Source organism: Gavia stellata, chromosome 5, assembly GCF_030936135.1.
Source record: "Gavia stellata isolate bGavSte3 chromosome 5, bGavSte3.hap2, whole genome shotgun sequence".
NCBI lineage: Eukaryota > Metazoa > Chordata > Aves > Gaviiformes > Gaviidae > Gavia > Gavia stellata.
Genome location: NC_082598.1, coordinates 53,557,930 through 53,580,269, shown reverse-complemented (window position 1 = coordinate 53,580,269; position 22,340 = coordinate 53,557,930). Strand labels below are relative to the sequence as shown.

The 22,340-nt window shown below is 42.2% G+C and overlaps 1 protein-coding gene across 1 annotated transcript in view; it reads right to left on the bottom strand.

The window, feature by feature from the left end:
• Positions 1–17,755, bottom strand: part of BMPR1B (bone morphogenetic protein receptor type 1B) — a 32,840-nt gene extending 15,085 nt beyond the window's left edge. Inside the window, exons 1-4 of the mRNA XM_059817366.1 lie at positions 17,604–17,755; positions 8,086–8,188; positions 7,008–7,110; positions 754–850 (exon numbers count right to left, since the gene is read on the bottom strand). Of these exons, the coding sequence (XP_059673349.1) occupies positions 754–850; positions 7,008–7,110; positions 8,086–8,188; positions 17,604–17,746 (446 nt within the window). The 5' untranslated portion in view covers positions 17,747–17,755. The remainder of the gene's footprint in view (positions 1–753; positions 851–7,007; positions 7,111–8,085; positions 8,189–17,603) is intronic.
• Between the last annotated feature and the right edge of the window lie 4,585 nt (positions 17,756–22,340).

Sequence of the window (22,340 nt, the reverse complement as noted above, 5' to 3'; positions counted from 1 at the left end):
AGTGAAATTAGCTTTGAATACAATGAACACACGTGCAATGAATAACGCACATCATCCTTCACGTTTGCTTCATTTCTAGACTCACAGCTTCCTCTGCTTCCCTGAGGAATATGCTGGACTCACTGCCCAAAATTTTCTATTTTATTTTTAGCAACTGTTTTCAGCATCAAAACTCTAAGTAGAAAACTCGAAGACCATGCAATCTGGTGTAAGTTTGCAAAGCAACCAAATGTTTTTCTTTCAGAAACTTAAATATGTTTAAAACTCAGACCAAGTAAATACACAGTTTTATTCTACTGACTGCAGTGGATCTTTCAGGAGCCAGAGGAGGTAAGGTCATGGGTTCTGGGACTATTCAAAAAATGTGACAAATTATTTAAACATAATATAAACATATTTACTTACATTCCTGTATCCGTCTCTTTTTTATGATCAGTTCTTCACCGCATAAACACATTTAGAAGCCTTAGGCTTATTTACCCTATATAAAATTTGTCCTGTGGCTTTCTTAGACTCAGTAAAGAATAATCTGTGCTTCTACCTGAATGGTTTTTTAGAACGTTGGGCAAAAGATGCTACACACAGGTATACCTGTGACTAGCATGAATAAAATACACATTTTTCCTCAACATAAAATTACAGTTTCTCATTTCTTTTCCTTAAGGTCCACTTCATTTTTTTCAAATTCCTAAGTCTATAAAAACATAAATGTTGGAGGAACATTAACAAGCTGGTAAAGTATTCCTTATTTACCTGAAGTAGCAGAATATGATGATAAGCACCAGAAGTATGCTGCAAACAGTCACCGAGATCAGCAGGGCCTTATGGTGAATGTTTCCTTCAGCAAAGTCTGGGGTTAAAAACAAGGAAGGTGGAAAATTTGGGAAGGGAGGTGGTACAAAGTTAGTATCAAAAGACACACACGCCTTAAAAAGTGCAGCGAGCACAAGATCTTTTCCTTCCTTTTCTACTGAAGTCCTGTGCAAGATACCCCTGGATTCCCCAGGCGTTTTGCATGCTTCCTCTTCGACCCTCACTGACCAGGGCAGAACCGGCACCTCCAAAAGCCTGCTTGAGTTTTCAGCCTTCACTCAGGCAAAACATCGCCTTGATTTGCAATTCCCTGTTTGGCTCTGAATGAAAATCAATTAAGACCTGTAGCTCTGTGTCTTAACCTAAGCGGTCAGCCAGGACATACAAAAATTACTGCCTCTATCTTAAATCACTCTTACTCGAGCAGTTAATATATAAAAAAAAAAATGAATAATTGCATTTATCCTAGGAGGGAAGACACAGCAGACCATCCAGCTCCCAAGAGGCCTTGAAAGTATATTTCCATCACTGCAGAATAATCTGTCTCTCGGATCTTGTTCTAAACACCTGAACAGGAATATTCTCCTCCATTTGCTCTATAGCAGCCCTGTGTGCCAGCAAGTCCTTCCTATGCTGGTGGGCAAAACTACCCTTCCAGCAGCTCTTCTGTACAACACTTTGAAAATGAAATGCGTCAAATAACTCGTAGAAAATGCTGTTATGTAAGAACTATTACAATGTTTCAGTCAATCTTTGCATGGGAGACTCATATTCTCCTTTAAAGTACACCATTAATGTCCAAATTTGTATTCTCAACTCAGGCAAGCAAGTCTGACCTTCATGCTTGCTCCTCTGCTGAAAAACAAAGAAAGCAAGAACTATTCTTCTTCAACATCCCCCACCCCTCAAAGTCTCAAAATTATGGTATTTCGGCACGCAGACACACACACACACACTGCTTTCCCAAAGTTGCTATCTGGTGTAAGGCAAATGAGGACTATGCTTTCTGAAGCTCTCCCAACCTCGCTGTCTTGCATCTTTCACACTCATGCCGAACACATCGTAAAATGCAAGAAATCTATCCGTATCGACTCATCCTGGAACGGCACTATTACGTTTCAGATTTACAAGGGTAATGAGACAAGGAGATTCCTAAGGGACTCTCGGTTTACTGTCAGGCCCTTTTATTTTAAAGATCCAGTTTCTCCTTCTGTTTTTGCCCCCAAACTGTTTCTTTCCTTCCCCTTTCCACTACAAACAGAGACTGCCTACTAACACACCTTTTGATCACACTGGTCATGTTTTAGCTTGCCATTACCTGCTCCGGGAGCATTAACAATGTAAACATTCAAGACACAGCCAATGCCTTTGAAAGGGGACACGGTCACGATGTCTATCAGGAAAACACTGGAGCCCATCATTCTCCCTGCCGCAGCAGATTTCTACCTGGCCTGCCACTCCAAGGGAGCCGCGAGCCGAAACCGAGAGCCCACCGGGGAATGCAGCCCTCTCTCGCGGAGGCTGCTCGGCAGGGCTAAGGGCTCTAGCTCATGCTTTGTAAGCAGCCTGTGTCGGCCAGCCATCTCCCTCTAAAATGTGTGGTTTGTAACAGTTTAAGATGTTGCAGCCCATCAGCTGAGGAGAGGATGCACAGAGCACACAGACCATATAGTGGGATTTTATACTTGAGAGAAACCTGCATACCTGTCCACAGCAAGGGTTTTCCCACTTCACAGAGTGAGCCACGATGGAAGTTGGGCTTTTGTACTTAGCAGTAATGAAGGCTGATGTCAGACACAGAGGGAGCAACTCAGATCTTGCTCATACTTGTGTATGCTAGACATTAAAGCCATGGAAGTCTGCGCATTTACACAGACACAACACTACCAGAACTTGTAAAGCACCCATAATGTTCATGCTGCCTGCGTGTGCCCGAGTATGTACAATTGGGAGAGGGATGATAAAGATGCTGAAATCTTGAATCAAATTCCGATCATTTTTTGGATTTAAATGATCCAAACCCTGTGTTCAATGTTTCTAATGGGCTTCTGACATTCAGAAAAGTAAATAAACGCAGTTTGATTTTCCCAGAGGCCAGAAGGCATTTTGGAAGCGTTGTGTAGCTCTGAAACAAACTTCAGGCTCCAACACTGCAAAATTTTTTGGTACCCGAATGCAATTATGTGAAGCAAGTGCAAGGAAAGCATGCAAGACATAGAGGAATGTGTCTTGATCTCCGTGCTGGGAGCGGCGGATGCAGACTGCAGCAGCAGCGATGCTTACGCTCTGGCAGTAGGCGATGTCCCCCATGCTGATGAACTCAGCTAACAGAGCTTTAGCTCACGACACAGCATGGGCATGTAACTGGCTCTCACAGGAGAGTAGAATAACTTCCGTATGTCTTTATATTTATTTGGCTACGTATGACGAGAGGCAATACTGACGATAAGTGAGCTATTGTCTCACCTTTCAAATACTTCCTGCATTTTCAAAGCATTTTGGCAGAATTTCATTTGCTTGCTCACTTGAGGACTTCATAAACCCGCTGGCACGTGGACAACACAAGATTAAAAGCATGCCCCCATTCTTAGACCAGCAATGTCAGTTTGTTCTGCTAAACTGAGCCAGGCTGGTGCTGCTGGAGATCAACACTTCTCTCCTACAGCCCGTGCTGTTCCCCACAGAGCAGCAGGACAAACCTCCCTTTCCCTGCACCGTTTTCAGCACCTCCTTGGCCAGGTGGAGGGATGGGGCAGCTCAGCTGTGGGGCTGCTTCATCACTGGCTCGTGGGCTCCGTGGTGGAGACTGCGGTGGGTACCAGTTGGTGCCAGTTTGCGTGATGGAGATGCTCGGTCCTCTACGAAGTCCAGCGCTGTGCTTTTTAGTGTTATGTTACTTGGCAACTGCAGCATGCCAAGCAGCGGGGTCATGAGAACAAGCAGTAGCTTCCACGGAGGCAGCAGTGAGCGATTACGGTGCGTGGTGAGGGGAGCGCAGAACAAACATGCGGTTGGTTTGGGAAGCTTCTTCACATACCTTGGATGGCTGCTAATAGCAAAGCCCAGCAAACGGCACGTTAGCAGCTTCAGGTTGTACGAAAACAGTGCTGTGTGCTGGTGCCAGTGATGAGCAGCGCAGAAAGGGAGAGATGGCAACAAAAGGAAGGTACCAAGCTGCCTGTCGGTTATTTTCCCATGATTTCCCCCTCCTCCACCACTCGTTCCCCTCACTCTGCCATCCAACGGATCGTGCTGAGGAGTGCATTGAAAATGCCACCCAGCAGGTTCAAGGGAGAATTCAGCGTATCAAAGGGAGAGGAGGTTCTCCTCCCTCCCCAGGTCCCTCCAGTTCACAACGTTACGGTTATCCGAGTAAAAACTGCAGTGAAATCTGAGGCGTGGAGACTGTGCGCACACATCAAACCCCATCATTCCTCCAATCATTCCCTTGCCCATTCATCACTAGCTCTACAGGCAGGGAGCCAGACACGGTGGCACCACCACTTCTGCTTATATAGGCTCTAAATCAGTAAAGATATATTTCTCCTTTCGACTGGTCTCAGCCTGCGCTTTCGCTGGGATTTCCAGGAATATCTTTTATTGTTTAAAGCAGAGGTGTTGTATCAGACCCAATTATGACTCTCATTTCCTTAGTAAGACAGATGTACAGCTGGGATGAGGACTTCATGGTTTCTCTGGGGTATTTTATCCTGCTAGTTCTGTACTGAGATGAGCTCAAAACTTAGGCTTAGCTGTTGTTTCTTCCATCTTGCTTAACAAGCCTTGCTTTACCAGTGTTAAATCCCACTTTCATGTATGTGGTCCTCCTTTCTTTTCATGGCGAGGGGGTAAAACCCAGTTTCCAGAACACACCAGGTCTGGAAAAGCACTTTGAGAACACAAGTCGCTTGCCTTTGTAGACGGTACCTTGGTGCATAGGTTAATTTGCAGTTCAGCAACCTCTGACCTGCAGCTGGATGCTCTCCCTAGACTCTGTTTCCCATGAGATACGACCTCGGACGTAAGTTCATCAGAAGCCAAATTGCTGTTTGTTTTTTAAATGCTAAGGAACATACATATTTTTCATGGAATCCTGGAGGTCAGAAGGTTGTTCCTAGAAGCTTATTTTTAAGTTCATCTTCTCTTTCTTTGTACTTAAAGTTTATGTTAAATTTGATGTACAATTCTAACAGTCAATCACAGCCTAACCTGAATGTTTCCAAAAGACACAATGATCACAGCCATAGCACTGGGCACTGGCAGTAGCATGTATTTGTACACAGTATTTGTACCCGGTTGCAGTGAGAATCTACAGTTCGAACTATGTCTTTTTTCTGAGCTTTCATAGTAGGATACAGCAATGACAAATTAAAACAGGCCTGGCACCAAGGATGACATATTTACTTAAGGCTTTAATAAAGGTGCTGACTTCAGCCCTGTCCAGCCACATTTAACGAAGCAAGTCCTGAAATGTATTTCCACAATATACTATCAGGATACCAGCAGTGGGAGAGCTTATTTCAAACCAAAGTCTTCAGAATATGTTGAATGAATACACCGCCTTTTGTTCGTCGTGCTAAAATAGACAACTTTGCAACATAGAGCAGCTAGAATCCTGTTCCAACTCTATGAAATTTTTCTTTCAACAAATATTCTCTCTGCTATTTAATGGGTCTGCCACCACGGTGCCCAAGTGATGCTTTATTTACCCTATATAGACACATAGCAAAACCAACATCGATCCAAACAACTTCTGCCACTACCGAAAGCTTGTTTTATTGCTTTTTGTATAAGTAGGAGATAGTATGTCCAAATAACTAAAATCTTAATAAGGCAGATGTCTAGTGTTAGGCATTGGTTCAGTATTTTTAAGTAGTTTTAACGTAGAATAAACTCAGTCAGCAGCAAGAAGAAATCATGGCAGTGTTTTCCAAACTGAAATGAAATTTATTGATATACTAAGTAAGTGTGAACAAATATTGACTTCCTTTTGGAGCTTCTCTCACAGTCTAAAGAACTTTTTAAAATGAAAAAACCAACATAGTACATAACTCTTATGTTGGAAGGCAGAATTTTATGAGGTTTCACTGACTTAATGGCTTGCTAGTAAACAGCGAAACATTTACATACTACTCTCCATAGGCCTGATTCTGCAGCCCATCTGTGCAGAATTTCACAGGCGTGAAGGGAACAGCTTACATGAGTGAAGGCTTTCTCTGAGCATGCATTTGTGTAAGTATCTGCTGTTTGTGTAACTAAGAGTGCATCTGCACGCTGATCTGGATTTTCAACTCAGAATGCCACAATTACAAATTCTCCTGTGACTTTAAACTGACTCTCACAGACTAAACTCCATGCTGACCACCACAAACATTGCTCATTGCTGCCAATGTCAAGAGTTTATGTGGATGAATTTACACTTACTTAGGAATACATTTCTATAAAATGTATTCTGTAACATCCAGCCAAAATAGTTTTACCAACTTTCAGAAAGTGATGTTTAAACAAACAAACAAAAAAGCTAAAACTTTGCCCCAGAATCTACTAAACTAATACACATCCATTTGTTCTCAAATGAGAAATAAAATAAAAAAATCAGTGCATGAGTTCTTACTCTACATTCTATCTTCAGCTACATTTTTCAAGTAGAAAATCCGCTTTAGTGACTAGTTATTGTCCTAGGGCTGGATTATCAGGTCTTTTAAATAAGAAAAGCTTAATGGACTTCAGTCAACTTGAACTGACTGATTAACCACTGGAGACCTGGTCCCAGATGCGTGTGGAATTATGAACAACAGTAATGCATGTTGCAGGGACTAGAAAGAGGATTCAATGTTATTATCGGTCTAAAAACATACACAGCAAGAGGCATCCTCTGCCACGACTAACCTAAGTCTTTGGGATGATCACTGATAGCCAGCAGGTCTGTGCTAGGACAGCATCGTGCGACTCTCATGCATCTGGCGCCCACTGCATGTATGCAATAGGAATAATAGCAAGTATCAGCAACCACGGGTCAAGGCACCGCTCCCCGCACGACCAACAGGAATTCAGCGATACTGTTAAATGCAGTTTACCTCTCTAATCACGTGCAGTTGGAGGGGGGTGCTTTGGTTTTGGCTTTGTTTCTTCCTAAGGCACAAAGAGCAACAGCAGGAAAAGATCAGTCTGGGACTGGATTTACTTCCCCTTACCTCGATTTTTCAGTGGTGGCAGTGTAGGGTGAAGGTGTTTGTTACAGTAATCTTGGCCTGTGCAACATTCAATAGATCTTCTTTGGTGTGGAATAGGGGTGTCCTGCAACAAACAATTTGATAGAAGACAAAGTAATTATCTGTGTTGTAAATACACACGGTCATTCCGGCACTTGAGAGAAAGATGTGCTTGCTAGCTGGACTGCAGTCTGTTACAGATTTTTAGGATGTGTGAAGTAAGATACGCCACCGAGCGTATCCAGCAACATTTCACCTAGACAATTAAGAGATGAATTCACCCCTAACGTATTTCTGCTGGTGCCCTAGTGCTGCAGAAGGGACTGATTGACTCCAATGGTGCAAGACAGAATGGTGAAAGTCACATAGGTCCATCAGTTAGACTTATATTACAAAGATAAGTTAACGTGGCTATTCAAAACAGTTTAGCCAGAATAATACAGGAATTCTGGGTGGACTAATTTAGCTGATGCTTCTGCTTTCATGGGAAGCTAGGTAAAATACCTTCCACGGACCTTGACGGTTAGACTGTTCCTGTACTCGTGTAAAATCATTTAAGGTTAATGTTAGGAAAGGCAAACACTTTAGAGCCACCTTGCTCCATTGCCCATACCCCTTCCATTCCTGCAGTGAGATTTGCTCTCCGTCAGGTGATCACTGTACTTGAAGGGAATTTCTGGCACCAGAAAGCCAAAACCAAAGTGCAACCGCATGTAAGAAATAACAGTTGCTGCGGTCCACCCAATAACATCCCAACTAACTTTAGCTACCGTGGAGACTTCAGGAATTAGAATGCATTTCTCTAAATTGAAACTTCCTCTGAGCGGGAGTCTTGCTAGTAACAGCACTGCCAAAACCAAAAACTTAAGTTATTGTTAGGAGCAGCTATAATATCACCATTCGGGGATACAAATGCACTCCCCTCAGCAATCAATGCGGAGCAACTATCTGCCAAATGAACAGAAGTGAAAAACATGGACATAGTATTGTCTGTTGACCGCACTTCAGTTGAAAGCTATCAAAAAGCCAAGCGACACTCTGGCAGCAAATGCTTTCTTACCCGACACTGGAAGTCCGAGCCCTCCAATCCAAGACATCCCTTGGTGACTAAATGTCCACCAGACTCATCTTCTTCTATTATGGTGAAGCAGTAGCCATCGGTGCTGCGGATTGCAAAGAATGAATCAGGAAAAGGCTCTGAAGTAAAAAATGTGCTGCTGAATATAGTCTTAAACTTTGCAAATGGCAAAACTGCCATTAACAAATCGACGTACTAAGGCAGGCTGGAAGGCTCAGGCACCCAAGGCAACCTCACGCAATGCAGTCCAACAGCCAACAGCGCTGCGGACCAGCTCTTCCACACACAAAGGAGGCTCTGCCTTGGAGTTGACACACTTACCTTTCCAACATTTCACAGCTATACACCCCACTAACAAACATCTCAATTCTCCGCCTATGGTCATTAGTGTGTTAAGACTTTGGAGACCTATACAAACGCAAGCATCAATGCTACAGCAGGTCTGCCTTGTGCGTGGGAACAAGGCATGGATATTTGCACCATGGTGGACACCTGAAGAAAGAAACATTTTTGAGACACTAAACGTAAAATATTATTAAGAGTGATTTGTGATTCCTGTTTTAACCATATTACAAACTGCGACACTCTTGTGTGTGAGTCCTTGAGTTATCATCAACATCCTTCATAACTGTTTACTCGGGTTATAAGCCTAAAGTGATCCATAATGCTTCCGTTTACAAGAATGTGCACCAGGGAGGACAAGTATACTAACAGATGGCTAGATGGTGCTGGTGATAAATGCCCTTCCTCAATGAAGGTCAAATGCCTGAATGCTAGGGAAAGAGGGGGAGGAGGGCACAAAAAGGGAGGCTGCATTTTACTGAGACTGCTGTACATTAATTTCTCAGCACTCTGAGGGAGATACGTAACATGTGTAAGAAACACAAATTGACTGATCTGCAGGAAGAGGATCCAAAAATAGAGAAAAAACTCTTTAATATAAGACATTTAAGTCACATAAAAATAAAATATTTTGTTATTTCCCCAGGGAAATAACACTGGTTATTACGTGCAATGAGTATTTTTCAGAAGAGAAGAAACAAACTCAGTTAAAACAAGGAAATAAAAAGAAAAAAGGATTAGAAAATTTAAACACAGCAAAATTTCAGATGATTTGCTCCTTACTTGAATGAAAGGAGAGTCTAACAGAGCAACAACAGCAAAGGCAATAAAGATGTAGGAAACAAGAGGCACAGTTACACATATAAGAGATAAACACAATTTGTAAGTATTAGCTACACGACAGAGAGATACTGGATAGGATCATGTCAAACATTTGCTGTGGCATATTTTTATATTAGTGGTGCAGGGTCTAGCCACAGTAAGCTTATTACTTCCAATAACAATCTATCACGGGTTATTGACTTCTGGATTTGAAAAGTAACCAGTTGCACATTACAAATTACCTTCTCGGAGAAGCAAGCCATGACTTCTACCCTTCTTTGACATTGCGCATACGAGCAAGGCAAGGGAGACAGCAACCCTTCTGGGCAACAACCACCTTGATTTCATTGCTTAAGCTTAAAAGATAGGAACAATAGGATTGCCAAGAAGAGAGACTGTAAGGAATCCATTAGAGTAGAATATTAGATTAGATTTTATTTGTTTGCATGGTGCCTTTGATTCAAAGTAATGAGTAAGTTTAACCCAGGGGACAGAGCAACAAAACAATAAATTGCAATCAAGTGAAACACAAAAATGAACTCCACAGCTAACAGTCCCCAGCAAAAATCAAAATGCTCAGTTCACCAAAGGAAAGCAGGGGAAGGAAAAGTCAAATTTTTTGCAAAAGGGAAAAAAAGAAGCAGGAAGTCAGCAGTTTTACGACTTTTTTTTTTCTGACTTGCCATGGGACTCTGATTCTTAGCTCATTTCTGAAAATTAAATTCAGGCTTCTAGAGCACTTTAGTCCCTCTGGAAATTTTATTCCAAATTTAAAAAGACAAACAAAATTAGGTTGGATAGAGCAAAACAGAAAAGTTATAAAGCTCCAACAATGAGGATAATTCATGTTCTTTACAGTAATGGTAGATTAATGAAGGAAAAGTGTGAGACAATTAAAAATGGCAATGCTGAGCAGAATAAACATTGGTACCACTTGTTTCTACCTCTAAGAAAAAAAACAAAATAAAAAGTTTTCATGCAACGTAAGAACTCATTCTCTTACTAAAAATTTCTCAGGTGTTTGGACGAGAGGTAGAAGGCACTCTTCCGAAAAGAAAGAAGTATTTCTTACCCACTCCCCCCCTCCCGCCCCCTTCTCCTGGTTCACAGGCTGTCAGATGGACCTCACGCTGCAAGTAAAGGGCAGGGCATACCTCTCCTGTTTTATTGATTAACCTACCTCGTACCTGCCTATGGTAGAAATGAAACTGTTCTAGTATAACAAGTCAGAAACAAGTCAGATAAGTCTGCATCGTCTCCAATTTTATGTTTATTTTGGTGACTGCACAAATAGAAACATATGTACATCGCTGATACACACAAAGCAATACGGAAAACCTATTCTCCACTTCCTAGCAAAAATCTGTAGTATAGAATGACTTAAACTCTGTAATTTGAATTCTGCATAATTTGATTCTGTGAATGCTGTGTAAAGAAGGAACTCAACCTAATGTTACTGAATACTTCCTCGTACACATCCACTAACCTCTTCCACTAAAGCATCATCTTATTTGAGTATGGTGCAGGAGAGCAATTAAATACATTTTGGATGTGATCACTAATAAGCACAGATTTGGTATGTCACATATTTGCCAAGAGTGAATTTTTACAGCCAAGTCAAATGCCAGGAAAATAGAGGGAGTTAATAGTGGAAACACTGACAGACGCTGATGTAGAAGGTGCTGGACAATTACAGATTACCAGAAAGAAAGAGGTGATCTTAACTGAGCCCTTTACTAAATGTCAGAAGAGAGGAACAGAGGCCAACAGCTTTGCAGCTGCTCACACAGATGTCCTCACTGGCCAAGAGCCATTTCTCACAGAAGATGCGATACCCCAGCTACCAAAACTTGACTGCTGAAGATTGCCTGTCCTGCTCTCTGTGTATGCTACGCAGCCAGGGATGCCAATATAGAACTTGGAAAAGCAACATCTTTCCCTTGTTCAGTGCCTATCACAAATAGATGGGTTAAATAACTTGATGAAAAGATTCCTTATCTTTATTTGCAATTGAATCTATATGAGCATTATTATTTTTGCCCACTCCTCTTCTTTATACTCCTGGTTTTGGTATCAGAGAGAGCTACAGCATCTTTTCACTTCCATCCAAAGCAACATGACAAGTTTCTGCACTGTTTTTAAAAATTATCAAAAAATTTTAGATTATATTATGTACAGAAACTGGGAACTTCATATTCTTCTGTAAAGACTGGCTGAAATAATCTAATTCAAAAACTGGCTGACTCCTAATCTGCATCTAATTCACGTATTTTGTCGCATCCTTCACTTAAGGAAGATGAGGAAGACCAAATTTAGCAAAACACTGTCTTTGGACACCATCCATAAAACAAAGAGTTACTGTAAATGTGTTCAACACAGGCTAATTTTTCAGAAAAAATAGTATAGCTAGCGGCTGTGCATCAGGGAAGTAACATGAAACCAAGCGAGAAGAGCATTACGCAGTTGTTGAGCCAGATGCACCTTCAGATGTTTGCACAGCTACTCTGAAGGCAAGGGGAGACATACAGGTGTACCAAAGCAAAGCAGCTGGCTCACAGCGGGCCACGGTTGCTGGCCACACTAGTCTCCAAGATGGCGATGCTGGTCCCACCACGCACGCTCTGCTGTGCATGGTACCTTTTGGCTTTCTGGGTGCTCAGTGATGACCCGACACAGAGAGAGACAGGAGGGTACCCAATGCATCCTAGCAGAGCATCTTTTCATCTATCATATATAGGTCTATCAATCAACAGTTTCTTTATACTACCTGCCCATACTATTCTCCCAGGATGGAGATATGACCCGGCCCACCAAACATGTCTTGCATTGTTCTACTAAATCACAAATCAGATCAAACAGTTCTCCCTGACACGTGGGGTCACAACACAGAAAACTAGCCATTATGCCCAGCTGTGAGGGAGAGCCCTAGAAACTGTCCAGGCTTCGTGCTGAGTATATGAGATTTGACAGGTCTAGAGACCCAATCGCACAACTTGGGGTATGGCAATAGCACAACTTGGGGTATGGCAATAGCACCAAGCACAGGCACCTCTGCATTTTTACCAGGGCTCTGTAGCACCACCTTTCCCTTATGGGCAAAAATCCATCTCAGTAGATGTGAGAGCTATGAAGAAGCAAATAGTCAAAATAAAGCTACTCATCTTCCTCTTTTCCTTTTCCCTTGTTCTTTTATTCCTTTCTTTTGTCTCCAAAATTTAAACAGACCAAATGTTTTCTTTCACTTGACCTTAAGATTACACTGCAGTTCCATTTGTATGATGTAGCTTCTTCTTAATGCTAGGACAGAGTTAACATGGATATTTGATGTTTTGGAATTTTTTTTGGTGTAAGTAAATTCAATACTCAAGGGAAGTCTTAGGTATTCCAGCACTTTCTGCACAGTAACACCAAAGTACTCCCACATGCTGAAAAACTGAGAGTAATGCAACAGGTCTCAGTACAGGGAGACTGGACTTGCATTACTATTTAGCTTAAGGTTTATATTAAACACCTAATGGGCAAGCCCTGAACAAAACTAAGAACAAGGGATTTCTGAGGCAGTTGAAAAGCGTGGGAGGGGAACATTGAGTTTCAGTTTAAAACTTGGGGCGAAGTCACCTGCTGAGCCACGTAAGAGACGTACGGCCCTGGCAGAGGGGGCAAGGAAAGACTAGAGCTTGGAAGAATTTGTCTCTGTTGACCTTTGTTTTTTTGTTTTAATCATCAAAGAGGACCTAACTGCTGCCGGTACAGCGCTGTATAAAGGATTGCATTAAAAAATAAACATCAAAAAAATCAAAAGGCTAACTTTTAAGATCTCATCATAGCTGCTTTATCAGAAAATGTTCAACTTTACCCTAAGAATTAAAGTTGCTTAAAAGACAAGTTGCCTGAACTCGGTGCTTTGGCCCACTGTTGATGTCGTCTTCCTTCTACATACCAAATTACAAAGAAAATTCAATCCTATCATCTGGAGAACAGGAGAATGAAAATAACATCACTCAAGTGAATTATCACCTCTGGTAACACTAAAAAAGCAACTTAATTATTTTATTGCTTTAGATAACCAAAGCTACCTCAAGACACAGTTGGGCAGAAACACAATCAAGACCAGTAGGCAATACATAAGAAAATAAACTCTATCAGCCCAATCTTTAAAACTGTCAGCATTTATTTGTGAATGAAAAATAGAGTGCAACAAGGCACCTAATGAGCCTCTGCCTTTACTGCAATCCCATTACAGTCAAAGCCAATTAAATCTAACACTACTTTTTAAAATATGCAATTAATTATGATTAGACACAACTGCCCGTGCATTCACTTTGTACACACAAAGCTTGAAATGGAACAGTAAAACAAGGTCCTGGTTGTGTTCAAAGCAGCTTTGAGCTTCTTTACTGAAAGCCTTTTATGAATTGCACAGATGCTCAGAAAGAAGAGCAAAGTTTCAACATGCTGCAGGTTAACACACCCTTTACAAGCAGAGGATTACAAACCTTCTGCAAAGATCTTAATTGTCAGGGTCCTGAGCGCACTAATGAGCTTCAATTGCCCGGAGTGGCCCCATCTGGGACCCCCCACCCATACACGCCCCCTGCTCAGGGGCTCCATTTAAGCCCAGGTCTGAGCATTGTGTCCCTCCCTAAGTGATGGTACAGGAGTGTGTGTCTCCAGCCCCATCTCCTGCCCGGATCCAGATCACTACTAGCCCTGGGAAGGGCCATCGAGGGAGCCAACTCTGCCCATTGTGCTCAGGTACCCTTGGGGAAAGGGGGTCCTTGTGGGTGAGGATATGGCTGGCCCCAGCATCACCCTCAGCTCCTGGCTTGGCCCCCTTTCACTGCTCCCTGGCACTGACCCTCTCTTGATGAGATGATCTTCTAATGAGTCTTCCCAAACTTGTTGTGCTTGTGGATTGCCCCAGTTTTAAAGCAAGCTCTAACTACAGCTACTGCTTTTCTGTTGATATAGAAAGCAACCTGCCTTTTAAGCTGCAGTGTTATCCTTAGCTCCCTAAAGTATTATTGGACTTAAGCTGTGGAAGTATAAAGAAAGGAAAATTCTGCCTAGGAACACAGCAGGTTGTTAGAGGATTTGATACAGATGTGGTTAAAGAATATTGACTTTTAAATTTCTAAAAATACAGTCATGGAGAGGATTTTAAATGGCCACCAGATGTCCTCATTTTTGTATAAACATTCCAACTACTGGCACTACAGGCAGGATCTACACTTTAATAGATAAATACCTGGGGTAGCAGAGCAAAATCTTCAGGTGGGATGGCAGACTGCTTTTATGAGAAATTTTAATGGTGATTTCACTAGGACTAGCTATTTTATTCTGAGAGTTTCAATTTCAACGCAGCTGGAAACACTTTCCCATTGAACTTTCAGAGCCCCCCTTGCTCCTGGGCACACAAGAGACCTTCCCTGCTTTGGTGGGAGCCCCGATAGGGACAGTGCCCCATGCTCTCCAGAGCCCAAGCCCTGGCTATGGATGTGCTCAGTGAATCTTCCAGGTGTCAGGGCTCTGTCAGGCCCTTGGGTGTCCCAGCACATGCTGGCTTGTCCCTGAAGGGCTGGCAGGTCCAAGCTCTGCAGGTCCAGGCACAGCCCAAAGCTTAACAGACTGATAGAGCTGACAAGAGGTTTGATTTTTTTTTAAACATAAAATGTAAAAGGCTTTTAGTTGCTACATCTGAGGGAAGCAGATAATTAATGCAATAACTTTTAATTTGCAGCAGTTCATTTAGTCTTCAGACAAACACAGTGTGATCAATAATGCTTGGACTTCAGTATGGGGAAACTTCCTTTATAGTGAGGATCAGTGAGAATTCCCGAGTGCTTTAAAAATGTGCCAACACTCGTTCGGGCTAGGATGAAATATGAAAGTTACTGCCTGACTGGTAGGATGATCCCAAAACACAGGGGGAATGAATAATCCCTGCTAACCTGGTTGGTCTTGGTCAAATCTTTTGAAACCTGGTCTCAACCCAGCCAGCCAACCGGAGACCTAATAACTACTCTTTCCCAACAGTAGATTTTGGACCCTCTTCCCTCTGGAACATCCCACTTCACTTTTCATCCATAATTTCAGCTATGTAGTAGGGAATTTAAGAAGCAAATCATTGCAGACTAACAGTTAAGCACATGTAGGGAAAACAAGGAGTGTTGTGTCCTTGGTATCTCACTGCAGCTCTCACCAAGGCAGGGGGAGCCACAGCAATGATCACCCTCCTGAAAGGGATATTGCTGACAAGCCATGAAGGCAGGGTATTTAATTTAAGTTAATTTGAATTTTTTGTTTTGGATTACTCCAAACTCTTCAGCGATTTTCACTTACACTGTTGCTCACTGGGCAAGTGGCAAGGTGGATACTGCTCAGGTGACAGCACAGGATAGGAAAGAGGAATAGCTCTAATGCAAGTCTTCTGCTTCCATTTTCCTGGACAGAAAAGTGATTAATATTTGCTGGGTAAATTTCAGTTTCAATTATTATTTTGATGTCTAAATTGGAAAAAATAATTTTGTCACTCAAGTAGAACGTTCAAGCCTGAAATGTGCAAAGATTATGAAGACAAAAGGGGTTATAATTTTGTGGTTTTTTACTACTTAACTGCCTATCCTTGGGCATTAACACCTAAAACCAAGTTTGGTATTTGACACTGTAAGTGGGACTCTGAAGAGAGTTTCTTTAAAGTATCGCAGTGAGGGGAAAATGCACAAATCCATTTTAATAGGTCATTTACTCATAGTTCCTGGTAATATGAAAAATACTTAATGTCATTGATGCCTGTGAAGCAATGTGCAACAGCAGGCCTACCCAGCTGGGGTATAAACCTTGTTCAGTGGGTTCCTTAACATGGATCCCTTTGTGCTTCCTAATTCATGGATTTAAGTCACCTGCAACTTCCCTGTTACTGTGTGTGTGAGACAGCACGTGTGAAAGCAGGGGCTCTTGCTGGGCAGGAAGAGGAAACAGCTGATTCATGCTGCAGGGGATCTGCAAATTGGTATCAGAGAGGGGTTTTACAGCTTTCTAAACTGACTGCCATGTGAGAGCAGTTAGGTCTAACTCCTGGCTAGAGCATGGGTTTGAAGGAAGAGGATAGAAAGGGGAAATGGTATTTACAGCTGTCATCAGAACTTTGATATGCTTCAGTGTGGAACTGCAGGCTGGGCAGAATTAAGTCAGGCTACAAAACAACACTCAAAAATCCAACCAAGCCATCGGTATCTTCAGCAACCTTAGGCTTTCCCCGTGTATCTTCTTAATGTACTGCCTTGAAGAGCTGACACAATGTTAGACTGTCTCACCTCAAGCAGCACTGCATACCCAGCCGGCATGTCCAGCTGTGCTCACATCTGTGCCCCGCCTCCATGCTTCTCACATTCCCACAACTCCACCAGGCCATAGCCGATGGTGAAGATCTCCAGTATCCTCCCTGCTCTAAGTAAGCAGAAAAGTTTAAATTCCTCATGAAGAGCTCAGCCCTACTTTGCTGCAGCTAAAGCAAACTGTACATGCACCTCCAGCCAAGACAGAGGTGTTTGACCACTACCCTCATTCAACAGCAATAGTATGTGTCCAGCAAGAGCCGCTTTTGGGGCGCAGGGAATAGCAGCTTGGTCCCACCACAGGTACTCTCATCACCTCTGCTGCTTCAGGCAGTGGCAGTGCAAGCCTGACCAAGGCTGAGCTGCAGGGGATGGTGCACAGGAGGACATGCCTCTCCCCCAGGGAGGCAGAAGGATCTGAGAATCCAAGCCAAATGAGAAGTTTGTAGTACTCTGAACACAAAATCAAACAGAAGACTATAGCTAATATAAGAAAATACTCAACACTTCACCTCAAGAAAAAGATCACTTTCCTTTTAGCATGGAAGCAAGAAAAAAAATCAAAGCCTTGAGGACATACAAAAGACAGCTCAGCTATTGCAAGGACACACACCAAGAGCAGGGTTCTTATAAATGGTGTCCATAGAGAGTAATTATAAATTTATAAGCATTTACTGACATTTCAATATATCTCCATTAAGTCTCCTCATTAACTGCATGCACCTTTAAAACCAAACTCCTACCTTCAGAATATTTCATATGCAATGAATTAATACAAGTATTATGTGAAATTGTAAAGATGTAAACACCCTGACATAAAAATGTAAATATGTAGCTGATATCTAGGAAAAAACTTACCTCTGATTTTTAGACACAATGTATAAACAACTCGTTTACATACTACTGCTTAAACAAAAACTACAACACCCGACTTGGGACTGCTGAGCTACCACAGATAGGTTCTCCCATATTTTATCACCAAACATATATCCCACAAACCTGCAGGTGCTGTTGACTGAGTCCTCAGGACAGTGGTGGTGGCACTGACAGGACAGCTTCTTCTGCGGAGGGGCAGGTGCCGTGCTCTCACCATCTTCTTTTCTGGTCTCCATGCTCAACTTGCCAGAACTTCGCAAGGGCATGTTGTCTAGAAAATTGGCTATAAATATAAGGGGGGGGAGGGGAAAAGAAACAGTTCTAGGCTGGATTGCAAGACTTAGAATGAAGGCTTTAAAGTATTGCTACCCATCAAAATCTGAGAAAGTTATTTCAGCTGGGTGTTTATTACAGAGCGGTTTTCTGCAGAAGCCTCTGAAATGGGCACTGTGTTTGAGGCTTATTGGGCCTCAGTGGCATTACATCAAAGACACTGATGTTCAAGTTCTGCTGCTGCCAAAGAGATACGTTGTGCTTTTCGGACTGCGGAGTACAGCTTTTCTCCTATTGCGTTACGCAGGTCAAACCCTTGGTTGCACCTTTGCGCTTTCTTTGTCTCTATACTTGGCACATACCAGCATCCACTGAACCCCATAAAAATGAGTGGGATTTATGGTACTCCAGACAGAGCAGAACATGGATGAACAATTTAACAAAGTTATAACAGAAAGTGATGTTCTTCCAAGTTCAACAGCACTTTCTGTCACTGAACTGCATAAGCACTACTTGGAAAACAAGGAAAAATAGTTAATTTCTATAAAAAAATTCTATAAACAAAGCAAAAGGCAAGAATGTGGTTTAGAATGAACAATGCAGAAATACATGGAGGTGATTACTTCCAAAAATATCAGATTACTGAATCTCCATGGAGCTGGTGGAGTACAGCTAGAGATGTTGGTGATGGGCTAGGAGCTGTTTAAGCGACACCCCCCCCCCCAACAGCTCTACTCATAAATATCAGCTTTCAGTGCTTGTGAATGTTTTAAGCCTCAAAGACAAAAATGAGATCAGCATGAAAAGCTTCAACTGGCAGTTTCTCACTTTCCTTTTGCTTCCCTGTAAGAAATCTTACTAAAGGGTCATTTATGAACAGTGGTCTCCAAGAGAGTAGTCGAAGAGCAGGCTTGAAATTCTTGATTTACTGTTAAGTCTTGAGAAACAATTGGCATTATTATTATTTTGATTGGCTCCTGAACTGCTGCTTTGACTTTAATTAAAATCTTCCCCAAACCTCCATCATTAGGACTGATATACTGTGGAGCTGGCAGAAAACTGTATCCTTTTCAGCTCCCTATGGAGAGATGGAGTGGGCAAACAGGCAGAGGTGATGGGAACCAGCAGCTACACTTCAGGGCTTGGATGGCAAGCAACAACTGAGGCGAGAACAGGCTGAAAGGTCCTGAAGCAGTGAAAGGCTGGAGGAAGAGCAGGGCTGTTCAACCTGCCCATGCCCTTAGGAGGAGGACTGAGGAAGCCCAGTCTGTGCTCCTGGCTGCAAGGCACCAGCCAGTGCCCTGAGCACAGGCGGGCATGTCATGCCTCCCAGCTGCGCACCTCTCCTCGCCTGAGCCAGCTCTGGGAGGAGAGCCCTGCAAACGGACAGGCACTGGCAACAACTGGCAGACAGGCTTTAGTTTTCTTCAGCGTAATGAGAGACGTGCAAAGCTCGCCCCTAGCAAACTAGGAAAAAGCTGAAACTTGTTAGCTCGGGGAAAAGCGGGGCTTTGCACAGAAGAACAGCTCATTTAGACAAGTGTTAGCTTTTTGAACATTATAGCCCTTCCACTCCTTGCATATTCCTTGCATAAGAGGTATATTAATATTAACGTGATACATATGAAAGACTATCATTCACCGTACCAGACTACAACACCTATGAAATACAATACTCACATGGCTTGATCTTTGCTCAGTACCTACATATTCCACAGATTTTTTTATTAGCTCACTTTTTCTTAAAGTCAAACCAGAAAACTAGTTAAAAACATATATAAACTATGGGCTTGTAACCCTGGTGCCCAGCATCAAGATATTAACTGGATTCATGACACAACTGGATGTCAAAGTCCCATACTGTTTTTACTAACAAAATTTTTTGGCAAAATCAGAACTAAATGGATTAGTTCACTCAAGATGCATTGTATATCTATGTACTCATAGCTGTACCTTAAGATGCAGTAGGTGCTTAAATTAAGAAAAAAAAACGCACTGTTGTTAGTTTCTCATAATATAATTCTGATACTTTAAAATGCAGCCTGTCTACAACAAATTAGTATCAACAGATGTTTGCTCCCTGGGTGACAGGATTAGAGATTATGTAAATTCTGTTTCAATCAACAATTTTTGTCTGTATTACTTTGTTACCATTGAATGGGGAATATTCAACTATTAATATTCCTGTCAAGGATTTTCAGACTTCAAGCTTGCGAGGCAACAAAGTGAACTTCTAGCTCATGAGGCAACTGAGTGTAATAGTTTGCTCTGTGTATCATTTTAATGGCTCTTTTCTACAAGCTATCTACAGTTTCAGCAGGGATCTTTCCTCAGCAAGGAGTGCAAAGACAAAAGCATTTTACACCTAGCACAAAAAAAGCAAAGGTTTAATTACACATTTGAAAGTGCCTGAAGATGTTAAATCTAGACAACTTCCTCATAACACATAAAACTGTAGGTCATTTCTTTTTCTCAGCAAATGTGTAATGCAATCAAACTCCAATGCAATCTGTGCCCATTGCTCTTCAGGGTTGTCATCATGACCAGCTTCTGCAGAACTTGCCATAAAAAACAATAACAACAGCTTACTTCCCTAGACCTGGTTGTAGTCTTAGTTAAAATAAGACTGAGCTGCTGAATTAGAATCAGAAATCTGAAGTACCATCAAAGCATCACAGGTGGCTATTTAGGGATGTAGTTTGGTTTTTAGAAAACATAGGACAAACATGCTGGCATTCAAATACACACTTTCCAAGGGTCTGAAGTAGGGAAGTAGCCTAGGATTTTGCTTTTGGCTAATGCCCAGGGTCAAAACTAGCGTAAAATCATTGCAGTTTAGTGTTGAATATATTAAATAGAATAAAATTAAGAGGTAGGAATAAGATACTTTCAACCAGGCCCTTTCCTATCTTCTACAAAGAAAAACTCTTATCACTCCATTCTCATGTTCTTTTCATGTCTTGAATTCCCAGCTGCTAGCTATAAAAAGATGGGCAGATCTTCTGCCTCTGAAATTCAGATGTCTTACCTAGCAGATCACCGTGGAACATGTAAGAACTCTCCTCCCACTCAGAGTTGAGTTTTAACAAGGTCTTTTGACTTCCATGTCTGCTTGACTTTGGAGCAGAAAAGATTTTTGGCAGTCCCTTCCCCAAAACGTAACATGTAGGAGGAAACCCACAAGAGCTTTCCAGTTTGGCAACAAGACCCTGCTGATTTCAGGTGTGAAATGCACAGTTTGGGATGGTGAACAGCCTACTCCTCTTGCGTTTGCGCTGTAACAAGCACATGTTGGTCACGCAGTCCTGGCTCTGTCTAGGGATTAGAAGCCCTTTGGGTTTTGAAAGCTCTCCTAAGGAGCTATGTCCAAGTGCCCTGAAAGCAAGGGATTTCAGGCTATTTAAATTTGGCTGCTTCTCTGCTGTAGCCTATTCTGTTGCAGTCTGCTTATGGCCAGCTTCCCATTCCCGATGAACTGAGCACAGCTTGGGACAAGCGCAGCTTGGGAAAACAGTGAGCGGTATCAGAAATAAGGTTATTGTAGTCTGCTGAGAAACTTACTGACTGCATCAGGGAGATAAAACAGTTGACAGCCTGAAGGTCACCATCAGACTGGTATACCTTCATCAAATTTGGTGATTGTCTCAGCTTATCCCTCTCCACTAGAATTCACCAGCATGCACAAAGCACTTTGCACCACAAGGACAGGCAGGCAGCCACCAGGGATTCTGTCTCCTTGGAGTACTGCTCCTGAGAAATATGTTCCTCTGTAGGACCAGGACCACTCAAAATTGTGATGTGATGGCCTCTGTTATGAATCTCTGCCTGAGAATGGGAACTGTGTGCTCAAAAGCAGCATGTTACTGTTGGGGTTTTTCCAAACATGTTAGTGTGCCTCTCTTCATACTTTGCTTCACCTGAGCTCCTTTAGAGAAAGGCACGTCTACAAAGATCCTGAAGCCAGGAGAAGGAAAATAAAGTGCTATAAAATGGAAGGATTATCCTGGATGACCATGAGAATGACTAATGTCTAGTCTAAACCTCTACTAACCTCTGCGCCAACAAATAATCCTTCTTAGATATATTCTTCTGCTTTGCTTCCCATCCCTCTTAGACTTCATGGCAATCTATGAGCACTAAGCTTTGACATCTAAATACTAATTTTCTCATGTGACAAACCCTTTCATGTTTTTTTAGTTTGTTTTGCTATAATTTTTTTAAATGATAGAGAAGTGATCACAGATCCCCACTCCACAATCACAGTGAAGTAACCAGCAGCATGAATTATATTTTGCTTTTAAATAATGCTGTTTAATAGTGGTTTGACAGGTTTGTAGACAGTGGTACCTCACACACAAAAGGAAAATTGCCTATTTAAGCTTTGCATTGACTCGTGTAGGTGCATAAAAAATTTGATCTAGAGAGCCCATCTCTTACTGTACATTTAGTCCTCAAGCTCTCTGCCATGGCTGCCAATAAGTACTCCAGCCCCTGCCAAGTGTAGCCATAGTTATGCGATTTGGACAGGAATTTCTCCGCTAGAATCTGGATAAAGCCCAATAACTCATTTCACACTGGCCCACAGCC